Raw genomic sequence first — 20493 nt, forward strand, 5'->3', positions numbered from 1 at the left:
ACAGCCTGTTGCAATCAGTGTTTAGGAAACTAGGGCTTGTTCTTTCAGAAACTGAGAAAGGTGCTGTTTTGTTAAGATCCACTGGATGTGAAGGGGAGTTAGTCAGAAAGGGTCCCCCCTGAAATAGAAACTGTGGAGGTCCTAAAGGACTGTAGTCTTTCCACCTTCAGGCCACCCCAGCATGTCCTCTGCCCTCTGCTTCCAGCCTGCCTGCCCCAGCTCAATGCAATTTCTCTGCCTCAGTTTCTCTGACAGCACGCAGCAGAAGGGATGGGATGCAGGAGTGAGGGGAAAACCCATTTATCTGCTTGAGCCCAGAACAGCTCTCAGTGGCTGAAGGAAATGGAGCCGCTGTCATCTGTTCAGGCTTGATGGTTAGAAAGCTTTTGTTCATTCCCCTGTAGAGTTTCTTCTTCCATTTCCATTTGCCCTGTAGGTTTCTCATTGGTGATAAACGCTCCCACAATGTTACCTCTTATGTGGGACAAGATGCTCCTGACATGGCTCTTTCTTCTTCTACATGACATGCCACAAGCCAGTGGGGAGCTCATCTGAGGGCTGATGAGTGAGGCTGGGGCACGCTACAATTTCGGAGTTATAAAACAGCACTGTCCCTGGTTGGTGATGCCCATGGATCGTAAGATATACTCAGCAGAGGAATTTTCTGGGCTTGCACTGACCTCTAGTGACAATGCAGGGGACCAGGGTCTTCAGCCATCAAGGGGCTGAGAGGGCACACATGGGTCCTCGGTGCTGGATTGTTTGTAATGGTTTGCCCCAGTTTTTAGCAGGATTGTGTACACGAGCCTCTGGTACTGCCTTGGGGAAGCAAGCCTACTGCCCGCTCAGGGTCTGCTTTTTGGTAGATGACTGCAGTGGGTCTCAGGTGTCCCAAACTCCATACACCTCCCCACTAAACTGCTTGTCCTCCCCCAACCCACCAGTGCTGTGATGGTCTTCAGGTCTTCTGCAGTGTTTGTTCTTCCTGCCCATCTCATTCTCCCTCCCATCCATAGATCTGATCCCCCATTTCTTTCTGCTGCCCCATGCTTGTATGGCATCTGATCACTGCCAGTCCATCCTCCTGCCTAAGTAGTGCTCATGCTCCCTGCTTCTGGGATGGTCCTGAGTACTTCACTCCTGTCTCTCACCTCTGCCTCCCCCTCCGCACACCCTGGCTCTCTTGCAGAGCCTGCAAACCCTTTCTAGAGCTGTGATGCATAGTGCAAGGGTTCTGGTTCCTTTGCCACAAAGTTGCTTGCTGTGTTGCATGGTTGATCATCCTCTGTGATGCACATGAAGTATCTCCTGCTTCAGAATGCCATTTAGAAACAGAACCCCCTAAAAAAATGCATTCAAGCTGGGCTGAGGCTATCTTTTACTTCCCTGAGTCTATAAACAAAAATGGTGAGAGCTTTGGATGCAATCCGAGGAGCTGCTAAACATGCCCCAAAAATGCTAAGCAGCCTCAGCTTCTAGGGACATCAGTAGGACTCACAGGCTGTCAGCAGCTCCCAGGGAGCCCTGCATTGCCCAGCAGTGTGGGGGAGACCTTCCATGGCCGCAGCGTGAGGAGCACATGGAAGCCTCTTCCCCCCTGACTTCCCCCTGCATGCTGACCCCCCCTCTTACAGGCCATGCCTACAGCACCACCTTTTCCTTCCTTGGCTAGGCTGCTCTAATGTGTGCATGTATGGTTTCTGGGCTCTGATAACAAGATAGCACTTCATTCAGTTGATATTTCCCTGTCTCGCAGAGCCACATATTGCTCTACCCTCCCAAAGACCTAGGAAGTGCTTTTGCTCACTGAATTACAGCTCAGCCCCCTCAGCTCCATGTTATTATCAGAGCAAGGCCCAAAAAGCCCTACAGTGAGCATGTCAATGAAATGAATTTTTTATTCTGGGAGCTGCAAAAAAAAAAACTACAATGCCCCACAAAACTCAGGAAAAAGTCACATCCATCTGTGAACACCAAAAACCAGGCTTCTGTCCACCTGCAGATTTATCTGGAAGGTGGAGAAGAAAGGCAGGAGCACCCCCAACACCCCTTCCTTTAGCACCTCTTGACTGTGTTGTGCTCTCCAGGTCATCTGTATGGGAGTAGCCATACTCACAGGGCAGAGCTTCACAGCACTGCCTCACTGAAGATAGATCCGGCTCTGCTGCCCAAATCCTGACACTGGGACTAGCCTAAGAGATCAGATGAAGCAGCTTGACTTCTCATAAATCTCTGTTGAGGAGCATGCCTCCTGTACTTGCCTCTAGGCATATGCTGGCTGGAGGCCCCTCACCCTGTGGATTGACCCCTCTGGTCCCTGGCTAGTCTGGTCCACATGAGAAGCCTGAGAGGGGGTGGGAAGGAGGAAGGCTGCCAGCTACAGCCTTCCATGCTAGGTTGAGCAGAAAGGCAGTCGAGTTTCCTAAGCACTGTAACAGATGACAAGGTGTATATTTATACCAGATACCCACATACTTTGGGTGAATTGTGCAACATGAGATTTGTCATCATGCATCAGATCACTGTGTGTCTAATCCAATACCATGGCTCTGACAATGTTAGGCAAGCTGAGCTGTCTGCAGTGATGCACCTTGCTAACTATGCAATGCAGGAACAGAGGGTCTGGGATTAAAATTCCTCCCCAGTTCCTCCAGCAATCAACTGGTACCCTGACTGCTCTTATTATCTGAGCAGGCAGAGCTGCAAATGTAAATAATCACAAGATTAGACAACCTTCTAAAGACAACTAGTACAACTGCAGCATGCATTTCTGGGCTGCCCCCTGGGCTGGATATGTTTTGAGTGGGATAATATTTCATGCTGATTTTGCCTTACTTTCCTCTATTAAATGATTTTTGGGCTAACTGCGCCCTGGATGACAGCAGTGTAGAGTTACTCCAGTGCTGGAAGTGATCCATAATCTTTTACACCACTCCTAGCATCATATTGTATGCCCCCCATGATCTCCCCATTCCTTGCACGCTTGGGTTTTTTTGTTGGTGTTGGTAGTGGTTTGTTTTTTCTCTGACGTCTTTGCTGCAAGGGAATCAAGCTGTTCTCCCACTCTGGGTGTGCTGGCAGGCAGCTGCATTCTGTAATGGTGCTGCTGCCTTTATGTTTGCAGTGCTGTCATCACCCCTTGATCAGCCCAGGAGTCAGTTACTTTGCTTGGCTGGTTTTGACTTCTGCCATTCAGAGCTCTCCCCTGAGCTGTCTGCAGCAGCTTTTGCAACACTCCCATGGGCATGTACAGATAATTTCAAACCCATTAATGTGAGCAGTTATTGGACTGCTTCTTCTCAGCCTGCATAGCTTGACTCTCTGGTCAGAGCAAGAGTATCTCTTGCTCTTGCCCCCTTGGCTGTCCCTCATTTTTAGCGCTTCCTGTAGCTGATTTACCATAGTCAAATTCCCTGAATTAGTTGTTTGTCTGTGGAAAATGCCTTCCTCCTTGCACTGTGACCTGCAGAAAAGGACCAGGGAGGGGCAATCCTTCCTTTGCTCTGCAATGGAGGCTCAGGCATGGGAATAATTTTGTTTTTCTGCTTCTCCTCTTCCAAAAGCTTCTCTTCCTATTGCAAGGATTCTGCTGTGAAGTAACTGAGTCAATTTTGGTCCTGCTCCTTGTGAGGCTTGGTCCCTGAAATCCCTGTAATGGTTCTTGCAGGAGCACCATGACTTTGTGTCTTGCATTCTGTGTGGCACTAGGTCAGCGTTGCTTCAGGCTGTGTTGAAGCTGATTTTTGAGCGAACACCCATCATATGATACAACCAATAGTGCCATTTGCTCCTACCCTTTTCTGCATCCTTCTGTTTTGTAATTGATTCATCTTTGTTGGCATCTGCTTTTCTGTTTGGTGTGTTCTGTCTTGCCGGTGCCCAGTGTAATTCTCCGCCTGCCAGCACCTAATGTAACAGGACTCAGAAGGTGGTGGTGGTAGCTACCAAGTGTAGTGCACAGTATGTCTCATTTGGAATGAGGGACTAGATTGACTAGGTTTGCCAGATGCCAGAGGACCCAGTGATTTTTTCCAAGTGTAGATTACAGCACTGATCCTTTAAAAGCCCAAGTAGTTTTTCAGGCAAACTAAGTTGCCCAGAGTGTCCAGTAGCCTTCCAATCCTTGCTGAGCTGTCAATGACAACAGTTTATGGCGAGGCAAAGGTTGTTGGAGACCATTGTTCAAAAACTGAGATCATTGCCTGTGACCTGTCCTGGACATCCCAACAAAGTTGAGATTGCTTTGTCATCCTATAAGGTACCATATTGTCACATGTGATATGTGCCATGCTAGAAATGGCACAGATGCCAGCCTAGCAGTGGGCACGCTCGTGGCTAGCATCCCTGACTAGCATCCCTGTCTATTCCCACCTCAGCCACTGGCTCATGTCTTACCTGCCCATGTTAGCATGTAGTCAGAGGAGCCTTGTCCCCAGTGCCTGACTGGTCTTTGGTTACCCTTGACTTATAGGAGCGCAAGGAGGATGAGCAGGACTCCTGGAACCTCCTGAGACCAAGACAAGTGCCCACCCATTGCACACTGTGAGCCTTCCCGCACCGTGCTGTGTATGAGGTCCTTCTCTGGTGAAACTTCAGGTTCTAAAGATTCATGTCACTGTTCTTCCTACAATAAGCATGTGTCTTAGCTCTCCCTAAGGTGGATTAATTGATAAAGAAAAATTTCCTACTCAGCTGATTCCGGCTAGACCTTACCTCACCTCACAGCTCACAGGATTGTGCCCCAAGTTTGCTGAGATCTGACTGTGTCCTGGGGTTTGGACTCTTTGCTCAAGTTCTAGAGCTGCTGAGGCGTTTGGCCAGACAACCTGAAGAAGGCAACAGCTGTACCAATTCACATGGCTCAGGCAACCGCCTCGGTGATTTTGCTTTGGGACTCACCTGTGCTGGGGGTTGGTCTAAGGCATAATAAATTCTGCAGCATCTTAGACACTAGCTTCCACAGAGATGAGATTCTGCCAGAGTGAGAAAGTCCATTTCCAGCAAAGCCTGGTTCTGGGACTGGGTGTTACTATTGCTCACATTATCTACTTGAGCTTGCAGAGAGCCTGAAACAGGAGCTCTGAGAGTTGTTCTGCTTCCTCCTCCCCTCCAGAACAGGAAATCTCATATACGGACAAGCAAGAGAACATGATAGTTCTGTGTCATGTTAAAGGGGTGAGCTTTAATTCAATGAGAACAGCAAATGCTTCTGTTAACAAATATCGGAAACATTAATGGAAAAAAAAAAACCAGCACAAAACTCTCTATAATAAAGGGAATCAGATTTTATTTTTATACCCTCAAAGTTAAAAATATGCATTTCAAAATATTTACAATGACTATATATGAAATAAACTTTGTTAATGAAACAGCAACATACAGTACTAGAATATATCCACCAAATTGATAAAGTCTACATAAGAAGAGAATGTAACAGAGAGAAAAAGAGGGGGGGAGAGAGAGAGAGGAAAATAGCATCCATGCACAATCTGCACCTGCATGTTTTTTTATACCCTCTGCCTTTCAGTTGTGGATGAAGTCACAGGAAGTTTTGACCTCTTGTCCCTTACAAATGACACTTGTGACTGAGATTCTTTGAACTGACAGAAATTTGTGGGTTGCAGCAGTACCTATGCCTGCCTTTCCCTTGGGGACCTTTTATTACAGAGTAGACTCAAAATCTCTCAGCAACCCTGGGAGGTAGGTACAATTTCATGGAAGAATTTGGCAGATGGAAAGCACCAGGTTAAGTGACTGGCCTAAGGTTGTGCAGCAGGAGCAGACCTCACAAGCCCTGCCTCATCTCTCCTAAAGTCTCATTAGGGAATATATTTCCTCTGCTAACCAGCATAATCTGCCTTTGAGATGAGCTGTGTTACAAGGTGGGGCTCTCAATTAATACCATGTACTGGGTGATGACATGGGAAAAAAACCCTACCTACAGATAAGGACTTGTCGCAGTAAAGATCTGCAATGTTGCAGTGCTGTTACCATGTTCTGGAGCTGAACAGAAGATTTTAGTGTAGACACACCACCAGGTGATTCCCTCCCTGCATGTGCATCATTGAGCAATGACATCCTCTGTAATTAGGAACCCCTGTGTATCTTCACCCCCACACTTTCTCTCCCCCAGCCCCCCACCCCTCATCATCCAGACCTGTATATTTGCCCTTCCTACCTTTATCTGACTCAACCATGGGAATGTAAAATAGTGAACAGAACAGAAAAAAATTTTGCCTTATTTCTACAGGTATTTTAATATGAATTTAATCTGATTTCTATTGGGTTGCTTCTCAATTTAATGTCTTTAACTTCCACGTATGTGCATATATATATATATATATATATGTATAAAAATGTAACAAAATATCCGTCACATTTGTTTCAATGGACAAAAAAAGGGGTCATAAGCCTCACTGCCCATCCCACAAGGCACACCAAAAGGTAAGTGAGAAGGGCTCTTGGAAGGGAAAAAGATGTAGCCCTTGTTTTTGTGATGCCCTTCAATCATCACTGCTGAGCTTGAAGCTTTGTGAAGGTATGACATGACTTTGCAGAAAAGGAGAAGAGCTGTCTGGGTCACTTGCAGATTTTCTGGTGCAACAACCCCAGGAGTGCTAGATCAGTTGGAGCTGTTTCTCCCTCTCTTTGGTGAAGGAGTTTCTGAGGATTCTAGCTTTGTTAGTGATTTTTCTGTGGTGGTGGCAGTGGTGATAATGGTGGCTGTTTCTGTCTATTGGCCCAACAGTTCTGTCACCAGAGCAATTCTTCCCCGTTCCCAGCAGCCAACCCTCTCCCCTGGACTCCCATCAGCCTTATTTTTTCCTAAGAACAAGGTAGAGGATGCCGATGATGAAACTGAAGCAAAAGCAGATCCAGGCCAATATGAAGCAGTAGCCATGGTGAGAACTTGTGGACCCGGACACCTTGCCTGTGAACCGAGCTGTGTAAATGGAGACTCCAATCAGAATGCACATCCCTGTGGGAAGGAAGGGGGAAAAGAAAGACAGTTGGAAAATGCACAGAAACCAGCACTGCTGCAGGACTTCCAAAGTACTCTTGTCCCCGGAGGTTGTAATGCATGTGTTGTGCCATATGAGAGAGGGGCTGCTGCCCATTAGCCTTATTTATGGAGGATTTCTCTTGCAGATATGATGACATAAGACACTCAGGGCTTGTTTAGTGGGTGCCATGGGGAATAAACCTTTGCTAGGAGGAAATCAGTTATAAGATCTGCAGACAGTTTGGTGCTACCTGTTGAATCCCATGAACAGCAGCTGTCTGTTTATTCCCCTGTTCCCCAAAATACTTGAATTCTTTTTGTTGTCTTTCAAAGCTATTTTGCAAAACCCACTGGGCTTTTCTAATGAAAATCTGGAAGTATTTTCATTATATACAATAAAAAATCCTGCAACACTTTCCAATTCCTCAGTGCTTTGTTTTATCAAAAAAAATGGAAGCATTTAGCTGGCTGACAACCTCCCCTGATGGCCATGTGTGGCAGACATGTGTGGCTACTTGTGCTTGCAGAGGCAGTGGGACACAGGCAGAGCCATCGCAAGGCATGCATACTTACAGCAAACCAGCATGATGGCTCCAGTGATGTAGAAACGTTTGCCTTTCTCCAGGGTGAACAGCTGGACAATGAACATGACAAGTGCGATGACAGAGAAAATGATCGAGAGGACCATAAAAGCTTGCACGGCTTTGAGGGAAGCTGTGAACACACAGGGAATAGGTTTGAGAAGGTCAGGGCTCAGCCTGGTATTGTGCACCAAGGTCATGCAGTTCATCACCAGAATGAAAATGCAGATGTAACTTACCCTCATCACGACTGCTGACTACCAGCTGCTCGCAGGTGTTGTTGCACAGTAGCCAGAGTCCCGACGAGGCCCTTCCGAAGCTGGTAGAACCCACCATCCAAACCTGAAACAGGATGAAACAAGTTGCGTCAAGGGGGAGGGGGGCGTCCTTGCTCTTCTGGCCAGTTGTCAGACTACACCATAATGGGAGCAAGAGCAGGGCTCTTGGGCTACAAGTGCCATGAGACAGAGAGCTGAAAAAGTCAGCATGCGTCGGCAGCAGATCAGCAGCCGAAGTGGGTGGGAGGCAACGCAGGCTTCCAAAGCCGAGAGGCGTTTGGCCCAGGCAAAACACCGGGGAAGTCTGCTCCCATGGTCGGGGGGAAATCGCTGCGATCACCCCGTCCCTCTCTCCCGCCGTGCGAGGCGGCAGGAGGGCACGGTGCGGGGAGCAAGCCGCCGAGGCGGGTGCGAGGGGCCCTCGAAATCCGCCCCAGCGGGGTGCGGGGGGGGCGCGGGGAGACCCCAGCCGCGCCGCCCCCGCCAAGCCGCCAGGGGTCACCCTCGCCCCGGGTTTCCCGGGTTTCCCGGGTGGCCGGGGGGATGGGGGGCAGCCCCCCCGCCCCTTGCTTGAGCTTTGCATCGGGAGCGGCGGCGGGAGCTGGGCTTGTGGCGGCCCCCCCAGACCCTGGCACCGGAGTACTGCCGTCGGAACAGACCGGCACGGGGGAGCTCCCAGTTGTGCAACAGCCTGGCCGCCAGATGGGATGATAAATACCCCTTCAGAGCTGTCATCTGCTGATCTCCCCTGCTCCTCATTGCATGCTTTTCGATGAAGAGTGTTGAGGTGCTGCTGGCTCTGAGATTTGGGAGCGGCGGGAGGCAGGCAAAGCTATCTCCTGTACCATCCTGGCTGCCTTTCTGCTCCCTGAGCACCCACCACTGCTTTATATTTACTCATGGCCATGAGCGGGTGTCCCTCACCTATAGACCTGAGCGCCCACCCACCCGTCCCCCTGCCAGACGTACTGCTGTGGAAGGAGTCAGCCTTGTCTCATCCAGGGTGGTCTCTACTTACGTTGGCAATGGTGGAGACAAAGAGCATGATGACAGTGGCAATGTGAACCACAAAGATACCAGCCAGTAGCACCAACATCTTGCGTCCCTTCTAGGTGGTGTCACCAATACAAAGAGCTCTGGAGAAGAACATGAACAGAGGGAGGAGGTAAAGAGAACGGCTGAATCAAAGAATAGCATTACTATAACCTTTATTTACATGTGAGAAAACAAGTTGATATTAAAACCATTCTGGAATTATATAGTCACAAAAAACCATCACTAAAATCTTTGTCAAAATCTGCAATGGAGTCATTTGCTCAAGACCTTAAAAAAAGACTGGAGGTAAAGGAACCAGTTTGGGAGGAGATGTAGAGCAGGGGTAGCTAGCTTGGGGGCATTTTAAAAATAGCCTGAGTATATTCACAGGTTGCTTAAATTGGTGTGTGGTTATGTAAAGTACGAATTACATACTGCAGGCCTATACTCCAGGAAGACGGCTTTTTGCCCACAGGATTCACAGAGGTCAGGAAAGATTTTCTCCTCCTGTTCTCCCTTTCCCTCTTGTAGCACAGCCTTGTCCAGCTGGTCTGGGACATGGAAAGGTAGTGTGAAGTGGAGGACTGTGTGTTCCTGGGTGCATCAGGTGTTGAGCAGCGATGAAGAGCAGACTGGGGGTCTACCCCTACTCAGTGCCCCACTCCATTGCGTGAAGAAGAGAATAATCAGAACAGAAATGCTACTGAGGTGTTCTGGGGCAGAGGAAGATGCTTAGGTTTGCAATGAAAACTGCCTGTTTCCCTTTTAAAACCTGAGGCATGCAGATCACTGTTACTGGAATAAGAATCTCTTGTAACGCAAATTCCTCTTTGGATTCTTTTGGGGTTTTTTGCCTCTGTACCTTGTAAGCTTTCACTTTTTGTAACATTCCCTGTCATTGATGAACGTGTGATTGGAAAGGGAGAGCAATGTGCTTTAGATAGCTCTCAAGACACTGTTCATTAAGGCTGCTGACTTCTCTGAAAATGCGAAATACAAGGAACAAACGTAATCTGTGAGAGTGAGTGCAGACAATTCACATAAAGTGAGTAAGCATATTTTCCCTCCTCTAGGCATTTATTAGTAATCATACAGTATAGCCACAGAAATCAGTCAGAAGAGTTTACTGGGTCCACTGTGGCTAGTGAAGGACTGCTTCCTAGAAAGTTTCACAGGGCAGTGTTGCTCTTCATCTTGATAGTGCTGGTACTGAAGTGGTACTGAAGAGCAGTATCAAGTATGTGATTAATGTTGGCTGTCAAGTTATTTTGGTCCAAGTGACTCAGGTAAAGCTTGATGCTGTCACCATTTGTACAGGGTGTGGTAACATTGTCATGGAACAACACAATTATACTTTATGATGTCTTTCACACAAATTGTAACAAAAGGCTTTGTAAAGTCCCATAAATGTGTTTTGGGTTTGTTTTTTTTTTTACTCAATGACTCCATCCTCTCCACTCCTGTCTTTCCTGTCATTGTGGCCATGTGTGGGAGTGTATTCCTGTAAAGTGCTGCAGCTATTCCTTGCACTGCTTTGGATACAGTTTCCCAAACCACAGTGGGCTGGCAGTCTTCTCCATCAGTGGCTCTTTGTCCAGTTCAGCATTAGCTGATGACCAGGAGAAATTCCTTGAGTCCAGAATCTCAAGGAAACAGCTCTGTTAAGTCACCCCTCCCACCCAAATGAGGCCACTCCTTAGAAGGACAGATTAGGTTTGGTGACTGGTCCTATCTCCTCAGCAAGAACTTGCCCGCTGTGAGGTTTCCTTCGCCTGGGAGAACTCTCTGGAGTTGTTTAGCCTTGGCTTGCTGAACATGGGCCAGGCTTGCTTGTCTGCTTTGTCTTGCTTGTGTGCTCCTAGCAAACTCCTCATGCTCTAGGGCTTGATTTGCCTGCATGGACTGGTCACTGTGCCCTCCCTTGTTACAGTATCTCCCTTAGTGGTGGTCTTGGAGAAAGTACAGTCTTTTTAGGCGTTCCTCTCTGGCTCCAGTGACAGTCATTTATGAGTTCAGTGTTGCTAAAACCCAAGTTCTACATACTATATGCAGGCTACCACGTGAACCCACCTGACCTGAGTGTTAAACCCTTTCTTTCCGTTGACTGCAAAAGGAACAAGGGTTTCAAGATTCTGGATGGCAACTGATATGGATATCACCACTGTACCTTGAGCTGAGAAACTATTGCTGTTGCTATGACTAGGTTATATATCTGCAGCAGGTGCCTTGAATAGAGCCTCTGAGTCAAATCTTCTCATCCCTTTGACTATTTGTCATCCTTTTTTCGGATTACCTTGGTTCTTACATAAACTGTAACAAGCGCTTTTGCCAGCATATTGTATTAGTATGCATACACCAAACTGTGGCAAATTTGCCTGCTCTGAAATTTGCTGTTACTGAACAGTGCCTAAACTTTCTTCTTTCTTAGATGGACCTATTTTTCCACGGCCTTTTTCAAAATTAATTCAGCAGGTTTTTCACTGGTTATTTTGAGGACTTTCAAAAAAGCCCTGTACTTGAAAGACTAAAAACCTACTAAAAACCTGCACCCTAAAGGACTAGAACAGTCCTTTTAAATGCATCTTCTGTTTGCATTCAGAAATGAAAATGAGAGACAAATGTTACTTTTCAATGTAAAAAAATATCCCACATCCAGAACTTTGACCAATACGTTAAGGAAAAAACCAAATCCTTTATTCCTTTTGCTTTTTCTGCCCTGTTCTCCCACTGCTTGATAGCACTGTTAGCTCAGGTCCTTTCAGTGCATTTACTTCTCAAGAACGTCAGCACCTCTCCCTGAATACACATGCTATCAAATGCAAACTCCCCCAGGGATATGTGCTCATAGCTTGGTTTTGATTCTTTTTGAGTTAAAGCGCAAGCCTCCCTCTCTATTCATTCACTTTCCCCTTCCTTCATCTCTGCCTGCCTTTTAAATAAAACACTGGAGAACAATTCCAAAGGAGCAGTGGGTGAACGAACGGCATTGAAACAGTCATCTCTGTCTCTGACAGTACAGCATGGAGTTTTCCTCCCATTAGAGAAGCTGGCAGAGTATTGGTGACTGACAGGATACTCTTTCCATTTGTTAAGTGTGAGACATCTTTCTCCGCTACAGGGTGGGGTCACATTGCTGGAGCAATAGGACACAGTTGCATGCAAATGCCTTTTCTTCCATTCCCCTACCTAAACTGCAGCTGGATTTGGAGCTCCTTAGGCTCTACTTGGGCTATGAGTCAGTCTTAGCCTTCCTAGATCTGCCAGTTTTTTCCACTGACTCACCCCAAAGCTCTCAAAACCACAACTATTTAATTCTGCAAGTGTTCAGGACACACTGTCAGTTTTAGGGCTGCTTCTCAAAGAACCAGTCAAGCAACCAGGTTGTGAGTCCTGCACTGAGCCTCCTGGCATGTCTTCCAGAGGAGAGACCCCAGCTAAGCCAAGAAAAACAGAGCTGAGACATGAAAGTAGAATGAATTCTGAGGTAGGACAGGCTGCTGGGGAAGGAGTGGAGGTCACGCACTTGCTGAACAGTCTGTGTGAGGGAAGAGAAGATTTTGCACTGATGACAGTGGACTCAGTTTCCTTTTCCTGGGATGATGGATGAGGAGAAGTAACAAACCACACCAACAGTAACCATGAATAATATCACCATAGCAGCCTCCAGCACAAAACAGCTTACAGATAGGCATGACAGACTCTTATCTGTGTAGAGACTATTTCTCTGACCATGCAGGAGTACACATACTGGGGAACAACACATAGCTCTGCTGCACCCTAGTTCAAGTACAAGTAGGCAAGCACTATCCATTAGAAACTAAGACGAAGTCTTCACGTGCAGGCAAAGTGTAGCCACCCATATCTCCCCAATGTCTACTTGGATCCTTCTATCTAGAGGGCAATCCGGAGAAGTGAGTCCTTGCCCTTGTTTTGCTGCTTAGCAAAGCGTCAGGATGGAATGCAAAGTGCCACTTGGAGATATGACAAAGGCCAACAGTATAGTTCCTCAAATATAGGGAGTGGGTTGCTCAAGGGGATAAGCCAGATTAGGTAGTGGTCCTTTGCTTCTGGCAGAAAGTGCACTGCAGTGAAAGGAGTAGAGGGAAATGTACAGGATGTTTCTGCAGGAATGATCAGGTTGTTTGGAGTAAAAAATCTGAGCACTCTCAACTAAAATATTTCAGATCTGGAGTGTTCCTAAGAGATGTAGCTCATTTGACTTCCATTCCCATTCTCCTCTCTGAACTGAGGTTCCTGCTTGGGACTGCCTCTCCCAGGGTGATTGGGTGAGGCATACTGTGAGAGATGCTGGCTGAGACAACTCTGCCAACAGCCTATAGCTGCCTATAGTGTCTGGGGAGCAGAGGACATGTAAGTCACACTGCCTGTGAGCACCGTGATGACCTCTGACTCCTCTAAAACTTAGGTTTTCAGCTGAAGTCCCTTGGGTTTGATACATTCAGTTTCTCAACAGGGAAATGTGGCATTTTAGGGAAGAAGCAAATGCTTTTGGCCAGAATGTCAACAAAAGTCTCCATAGATTGAAAGCAACTGAAATGAAAGAAATTCTGTCTTCCCCACCTGCCACCACAGAATATAAGGAATCAGCAGTCTGTCTCACCCAGTATGCTCTCTCTGACGGTGGCAGTAGGAGATCCAATAATTAGAGAAAGCATGTGAACCTGGCCACTATATGAGGTGGCACAGAGTCACACCAGGAATACTGGTGGTTCGAATCAGGGCCAAGGCCACTTTTAAATGAAGGGGAAAATTGGAGAGGATGGGACAGAAAATAAAAACTATTTGATATTGTTTGAGACAGCCACAAATTGCCACCTCTGTCACTGGTGCAAAGCCAACCTACATATAGCAATGCTGCCATGGTGCTACCAGTAAGGGAAACCTCAGGATGGGATAAACCACCTGCGGAATTTGTAGTTCTGCCTTTTGACTGAGCCGAGGCCCTGACTTCATCTTAGCTCTGCTACAACTGCACACCTTGTCATTGTGTGTGATATAAGCATGAGTCGTCATTGTGCCCAGGGTCATTTGGCAGAATGCAAACATGTGAAGAACTCTCTCATATTCTGGTGGCATAGTAACTTTGGACCCATCACATTGTTACTAGAAAGCTCATGGCAACTTTAAACAACCATAGGAAGGATCGTTTTGCTCTCACCCTTTGCTCTGTTTCTTGCTTCAGACGCAGCTGAATCCAGAGTCCTTGCTGACTCCGGGCTTTTATAAACCACTGTATGTCAGTACTGCTGTTGACAACCTGGTTTAGACAGACCAGCCTGACTCAATTTACAAGTCAGGCACTTTTTATAGACATGTGAATGAGTAGGCTGGTGCCTCTGGAAAGAGATTTCACATGTGTGGGAAAAGGGTTAGGCGGGAGGTGCACATGGGCACATGGAGAACTTTGGAACCTCTGGTTTATGGCAGTGAGAAGATTTTGTGCATGCATGGGTGGCATCTGTGGTGACTACATGGGGCACAGGGAGGCTGTAAAAGTAGCATATGAATGCCAACCAAAAGGAAAGTGTAGAGCAGCCCGAGGGGCTACAACTCTAAGTAAGCTTAAGTAAATGAAAGATTTTGTCTGGTTCTTGGGATATGTTTCCTGGTGCTATAGTCTCCAAGGGATCAGGGACAATTGCCTTCCCAGGGGAGTGGTAAAGCCCCGGCATGTGAGTCTTTTCTTGTGGGACCAACAAAATCCTCAAGAATCCACCCTTGGTAACGAACCTCCACTCACTGGGACAGGCAAGGGGGAGTCACAGAAGATGACACACAAGGGTTTTCCAGCTCGCATGCTTGTGATTCATATGAGAGTGGGGAAATATCAGAGCTCCTAGAGCAGACAGTGAGAAACTGGCATTTTTTCCAGAAGAAACTACCCTCGAGCACTCAGCCATGTGAGTGCTCAACATCAACATAAACTCCAAAGCTCACTTGGTAGTAGGAAGGGGAAGAGACAGCTGCCTGGGGCCTGGCAGGCAGCCAGCAGCTGCTGCTGGAGGAAAACACTATCACTCCTCACACTAGACATGCCAAGGAAGGGCTGGGACTGATGGGCAGTGAGTAAGAGGGAGGGGTAGGGAAGGGGACCTCAGAGCTAATGGAAGCACAGAAGTGTTCCTCTGCACCTTTGGAGGTGTAATGGGGAGCACCCTTACCCCCTAGCATGGTGGATGGTCCCTGCGTGGGTTAATTAGACATGGGAGTTGCTGGGACTTGCAGGGGTTCAGACAAGATGCGGAGATATCCCAGAAGCATTTGTGGGAGGACTGACAGTCTGGGTGATGACATGGTGTGTGTAGAGGTGTGCATCTGCAGCTCTGCGTGTCTCCCTCTATGAATGGGAGCGTGCATCTGTGGTTTCCCTGTGAGCAGAGCTGAACCATGTGTGTGAGTGCGTCTGTCTGCGTGCGTGCTCATACATGACTTCCTATGGGTGTGCATATCTATTTGTGCAACTTTGACACTGACAGTGCCTACGTGGGAGAAACCATCTGACAGCTCTGACAGGAGGTTACAGTGTGGTGTAAGCAAAAGTGCACAGATCATTTCTGGTGGGACTTCCTGCTTTTTTTCTCCTTGCAACAGCCTTTAGGTAGAGGTGGAAGGTCTGTGGAGCCCACATCAGCTGTGCTTTTGGCTGCATTTTTAAATTAAAACTGCAATTCTCTGATTTACATTGACAGTTTCGTAAAGATCTTCCCTTTTTTTTTCAAGGGAGGGTAACTCTGAAAAAGAAGTAGCTCCTTATCAGATACCATCCCTCTCTCTCAAGACTGCAAAACCTCTAAACATGCCAGTACAGCCTATGAGACACTGAGGTCAATGTGACTTAGGCATCTGAAGACTCTGAGTTTTTGGGTCAGTCTGCCTCCAGGGTGTCCTTGTTCCTGCTAGCCAGCTTGGAAAAGACTGTGCGGGATTAAATTGCAAAATTGTGTGATAGCTATTTGTTTCAACCCACAGTGCACAGCTGATGGGCTGGGGAAAGCAGGAGTGTGGGTATAAAGCAGAAGCAAGAGGATGCTGTGCAGGCTGGAGCTGGTCAGTGCTGTGTGCAGGGTAGGGTAGCGGTGGTCATGAGGTGAAATGCCTCATCTGGCTTCATGAGGGTTTCTCACACCTGTGATTCGTATGGGCTTACAGTATAAGAGTCATTCTAGCTCATGTTACATGTGGAAATGGCTTTCCATGAGGCGTCAGGAACTCCCCTTGTTGGAGAACACCATGTTTGCCTGGCTGCAGCCTCTGGAGGCCAGCTAGCAGGCAGTTGGCTCAGCTGTGCCAGTCTCAGAGTCCAGCTTTCCTTCAGCATTCCTGGAGCTGGTCTTTAGCAACCCCCTGACCAGCCTGCTGCCAGCTCTGAGCATTTTGCAGCTCTCCCCTCTTGCTCCCATGGCTCTCGCTGTCCTTTCCAGAGGTTTGCTGGGGCCCGCAGGGGAGATGCCTCTCAGGAATGAGAATGTGGATGCTGGACCCAGTCATGGCAGCTGTTTTTACAACGCCCCTCCTTGAGTAGACTCTGCCCTGTGAGGGCAAAAGGATAGCAAAGGCCCTTGCCCCAGATTTCCTCTAATCCAAACATACTGCTAGGTGGCCCCACATTGCAAGAACTAAGCCTTTGGCATGAGTCACTGCTCACCTGCTGTCAGCCACTGCAGTGCTCATAGTTTATTGCATTTCTCTGCATGGCTGGGGATGACCTAGCCCAGGACCTGTCCTTGGGGTCTCTTCATGGGTGTCTCCCCATGGCTGCAGTACAGACTGGTTTTCATAGGGGAAAGGGGATAGATCTTAATTGTGAGCTTGGTGAACCAGTCCCTCTTTTGGGGAACATGGGTCTGGAGCTGAGTTGTCCTAACCCATTCCTCCCTATGATGACAAGGCATGGGCTACATTTGGTCTCACTCAGAGAGCAGCTGCCATGTACCCTCTGTCTTGCTGCAAACAGTTCAGGAGGAGGAGGAGCGTGTGTGGAGCTGCAAATTTGGCCAGGGTTTCCTCTGTTCATTGTCCAGCTGTTCTAACTCAGGAGGTACTTTCCAAAGCTCTCCCAGCAGGGTTTGAAGAAATCATGTTCCAGACTGCAGCCCCCAGATGTGCTGCTTTGCTGCCCTTCCTGCAGTGTAACAGCAGAAAGCAGTTTAAGAAAGGAAGCACTCTAAATTTCTCACTGGGCAGTTGATATGGGGAACTGCTGCTGGACCCTATGTCGTACTGTGGACTGGCTCTGACAGAGGATCTGTATAGTCACATTTGAGCTCATGCTTTGGCATATTTATTCAGGGACAGTATTATAGCACTGTGGCTACCAGTTAGTTATCAGCCCTGGCAGGGGCTGTCAAAAGAAAAGGGCCATGGAGAAGAGCCTCCTTTTCTGTGCAGGCTGTTTTGCCTTAGCAGAAAAGACCCATGAATTATTAAGCATTGGTCTTCAGATGGGGAGATAGGAAACCCCCTTCTTTGCCCTCCCTTTTGGAGGTGTAAAAGAGCTTACGTCTTCCTACCTTGAAGGAAGGGTAAAGAAATCTCATCTTTTAGTCCTTTTTCATTACTTGTTTTGCAGGAGAACAGGAGGAAGGGAGAAATTTAGGAGTGCCACACCCTACAGCCTGCCCTGTGCTGTGCTGGATGACAGTGCTGCCACCTCCCTATTGAAGGGTACAGGCACAGGAGATCAAAGGGGCCTAGTAGTGCTATTTCTTGCCCTGTGGGGCACTTGAGTATCCGAGAGCAAATCCCATCCTGGCATCAGGTACCACCCCCTTTGCCACCGGGTGTAGCACTCAGTGGAGAGCATCCATCCAGCAGCCAAAGAGAACTTTGGGGGTAAGCAAGTGGAAACGTGCTGTGGAAGGGGTGTAGCAGCTGCCATGTGGTGTTGATGGGGCCTGTGAAGCCCTGTGGCAGTGGGCAGGGCTAAGGAAGCAGGCTGTACCCCATCACCCCTCCCACTTTTGCTCTGAGGAGATTCAAGCAGGCGCAGGCTGAGTGCCATGTGCCAGCCTTGCAGCTGGGAGGGTGATGAATAGAGAGAAAGATTTGTGCTCACAGCAAATCTCCCCCATTTCATTATAAACAAGGCCCCGAGGTGGGTCTTTTACCAAAAAAAAAACCCACCAGCTATTATCAGCAGATCTCCCAGAACTGTTTCAAAATACAATCTCTCCTCACCCCAGGCCACCAAACAGTAATTCCTGCATGCACTTGCATTGCTTGCATGCTGCAAAATTCAAAGACCACCGGCTAGGCCAGCAGGGCTGGTTTTCCAAGCCCAGGGCTCTCTGTCCTCAGCAGCATACTGGGGAGCACTAGCAACCCTGCAGCTCTGAGGCACCTACTCTAAAATCGGGTGTTTCTTCTCAAGATCCCAAGTCCCTCCTCCATTAATGTGTCCTTGGGTGTGGCTCGACTCCATCTCTCTCAGATATCTAACTCCACAGTGCCCAGTGGAGATGCCCAGCTTTTACACGAGAGCAGCCTGGATGAATGGCTCCGACTGTGTGCTACATGATTGAATGGTTAGTTGTAGCTGGGGCTGGGGGTGGGGGACTTCCACAGGAGCCTTCTGGGACCAACTCCTTAGGTGGGTGTGCAGTGCTTTGCATGGTGGAGCTGCATTTCAGGGTGTGCTTCCAGGCACTGCAGTGTTAATGATAGTAAGATACCTGTTTTGATCCTTTTCCTATGCTGATCCTCAGGGGAGTAAACAGAAGTAAGCTGCCTTTAAGGCCACTCCGTCTCAGTGCACACAGTCCCCAGGTTTGGCAGCTGTGTGAAGTGGGCTGGGTGGAGGCATTCAGCTGACTTAAACCCCTGTTATCATAGGAACATAGCTAATGGGCTCCAAGTTTTCACATTTTTCATGCCCAGCTCTCTCTTGTGTGTTTGCTCAGAAAAGAATCCCACTCCATCCAGAAGTGTCAAGTGGGCAGTTCCTGGGCAAAGGTGCTCTCAGAGGTGCCTTGAGGAATTCAAAGCTTTTGAGTGAAAGCTGCTCTGTGGCCACAGCTTGGGGTTTTTTTTTTCAAACCAATTGTGTTGTTAATCGTGATAAATGACAACTTCCAAAAACGCTTTCTACCCAGACTGATTGCTGACTGCCCTGGAAACATTCACTGCCTCAGTCAGCTTCCCTACCACTCAAACACATCTATTTCTCAAGCCGGAGGCACCCCTGTATGATGGAGCCACAAGCAGTAAGGCCAGAAGGGACCTCAAAATTCACAAAATCTATCCTTCTGCCACAAGGTTAAGGTCAGCTTAGCGTCTTGGCCAGTCGTATAGTAACTGTCCACAGCACCACCCTGAGCCCCAGCCATTCCTGGCAGGACTAGGCTGAATACTGTTTCAGTCTCTTTCAGACCCATGAAACTGTGCAGGGGCGTGCTGGGTTCCTGCAACAGGAACCAAAGCCTAGCGCCAACAAACTGTCTTTGCTGCACTCCCTTTCTCAGACCTCAAAAATAGTTCAGGGATTTGACCGCAGGATACAAGCCATAGCAGACAGATGAAGTGAAAGAACTGGTGAAGAAGGGGAGGGAGGGGGTGGTTGCATGGAAAAAGGCAGGTGAATAGGGAAAAGTGCCAGTCTCTGCAATCCTACGCTTCCCATCAGTGCCTCCCTCCCACCCCACCCCACCATGCAGCCCATGGTGCTCTTAGCAATTCCACTGCTCCCTCACTTTGCCTCTCAGTGCTCCCTACTCCATGATCTGTGCTGCTAAGGAAGGCATAGCATGCATTTTTACCTATTGCATGGCTTTGCTTAAGAACTGGGCTTGTCTTCAGCCTCAGAAACTGGGACCCCAACAGAAAAAGAGAGGTCCTCCCAGTTGTACCCCAAAGCCTGCACCTTTGGGGCCTCTCAGGCTTCACTTGGAATGATCATTGTTGTTTTAAATTAAAGCTTGGCAAATGACTGATGGAAGGGAGAGAGACACACAGAAAAATGCAAGCAAGAGCCAGAAACACTGAACCAGCAGCCCTAATTTCAAGCAGGCATTTTCCCATGTTTGTGAACAATGATGCTCCAAAATGCCGGGGCTGACCCAGCTTGGGCACCCCGTGCCTGCGCCCTGGCTGCACATGCCCTGGAGGCAATAACAACATTGCTGCTGCCAGCGCTCTACGGGTGCAAGTGGGGTGCCTTGCAGTGTTGCTTTGCCCCGTAATGCAGCTGGGTTTTGAAGCAAAAGCTGAAAGGTTAAGGTGCGTCCCATAGCCAGCTTGTGTGTCAAGTTGAAGAGAAGTGGCGGAGCAGAGGAGAAAAGAAGGCTGGAGCTGCTGGGTGAGGGGAGCAGCGCCAGTGAGGGAGAAAAGTTGCTGAGGATTTTTGAGAGCAGCTCTTACCGTGTGAGCTGGAGCCGGTCCTGGCACCTGTGGGAGCAGGAGCGTGCTGGGCTGCAGTGCTGATGTTCTGGAGTGCAGAGCTGTAGTGAAGGGGAGTGACCTGGTGGTGGTTTAAGTTTTCTCCGGTGGTGCAGGAGGGTGGTGTCTTTCCACTCTGTTTTAAAGGAGTTCCTATGAATCAGTCTGCCTTTAAAGAGAGGGAGAACGGGGAAAAAAAATT

The 20493-nt window shown here is 48.2% G+C and overlaps 1 protein-coding gene across 1 annotated transcript; it reads right to left on the reverse strand.

Moving 5' to 3' along the window:
- Window positions 1-5265: 5265 nt before the first annotated feature.
- EMP1 (epithelial membrane protein 1) lies at window positions 5266-20448 on the reverse strand. The gene is made up of 5 exons (XM_075079048.1): window positions 20274-20448; window positions 8881-8998; window positions 7824-7926; window positions 7577-7717; window positions 5266-6979 (listed from the first exon to the last, which is right to left on the reverse strand). The coding sequence occupies exons 2-5, from the start codon at window positions 8956-8958 to the stop codon at window positions 6816-6818; spliced, it is 486 nt and encodes a 161-aa protein (XP_074935149.1). The 5' UTR covers window positions 8959-8998; window positions 20274-20448; the 3' UTR covers window positions 5266-6815.
- Window positions 20449-20493: the final 45 nt, after the last annotated feature.

The sequence above is a fragment of the Phalacrocorax aristotelis genome, chromosome 1, assembly GCF_949628215.1.
Source record: "Phalacrocorax aristotelis chromosome 1, bGulAri2.1, whole genome shotgun sequence".
In the NCBI taxonomy this organism is placed as follows: Eukaryota; Metazoa; Chordata; class Aves; order Suliformes; family Phalacrocoracidae; genus Phalacrocorax; species Phalacrocorax aristotelis.

Bases quoted from the DNA above. Each gene is read 5' to 3' on its own strand.
- EMP1 (XM_075079048.1), bottom strand. From the start codon at position 8,958: ATGTTGGTGCTACTGGCTGGTATCTTTGTGGTTCACATTGCCACTGTC. The intron at 7,718-7,823 runs GTAAGTTACATC...GTGTGTTCACAG, and splicing joins AGTCAGCAGTCGTGATGAGG to CTTCCCTCAAAGCCGTGCAA. The intron at 6,980-7,576 runs GTAAGTATGCAT...TCCTTCCCACAG, and splicing joins AGCCATCATGCTGGTTTGCT to GGATGTGCATTCTGATTGGA.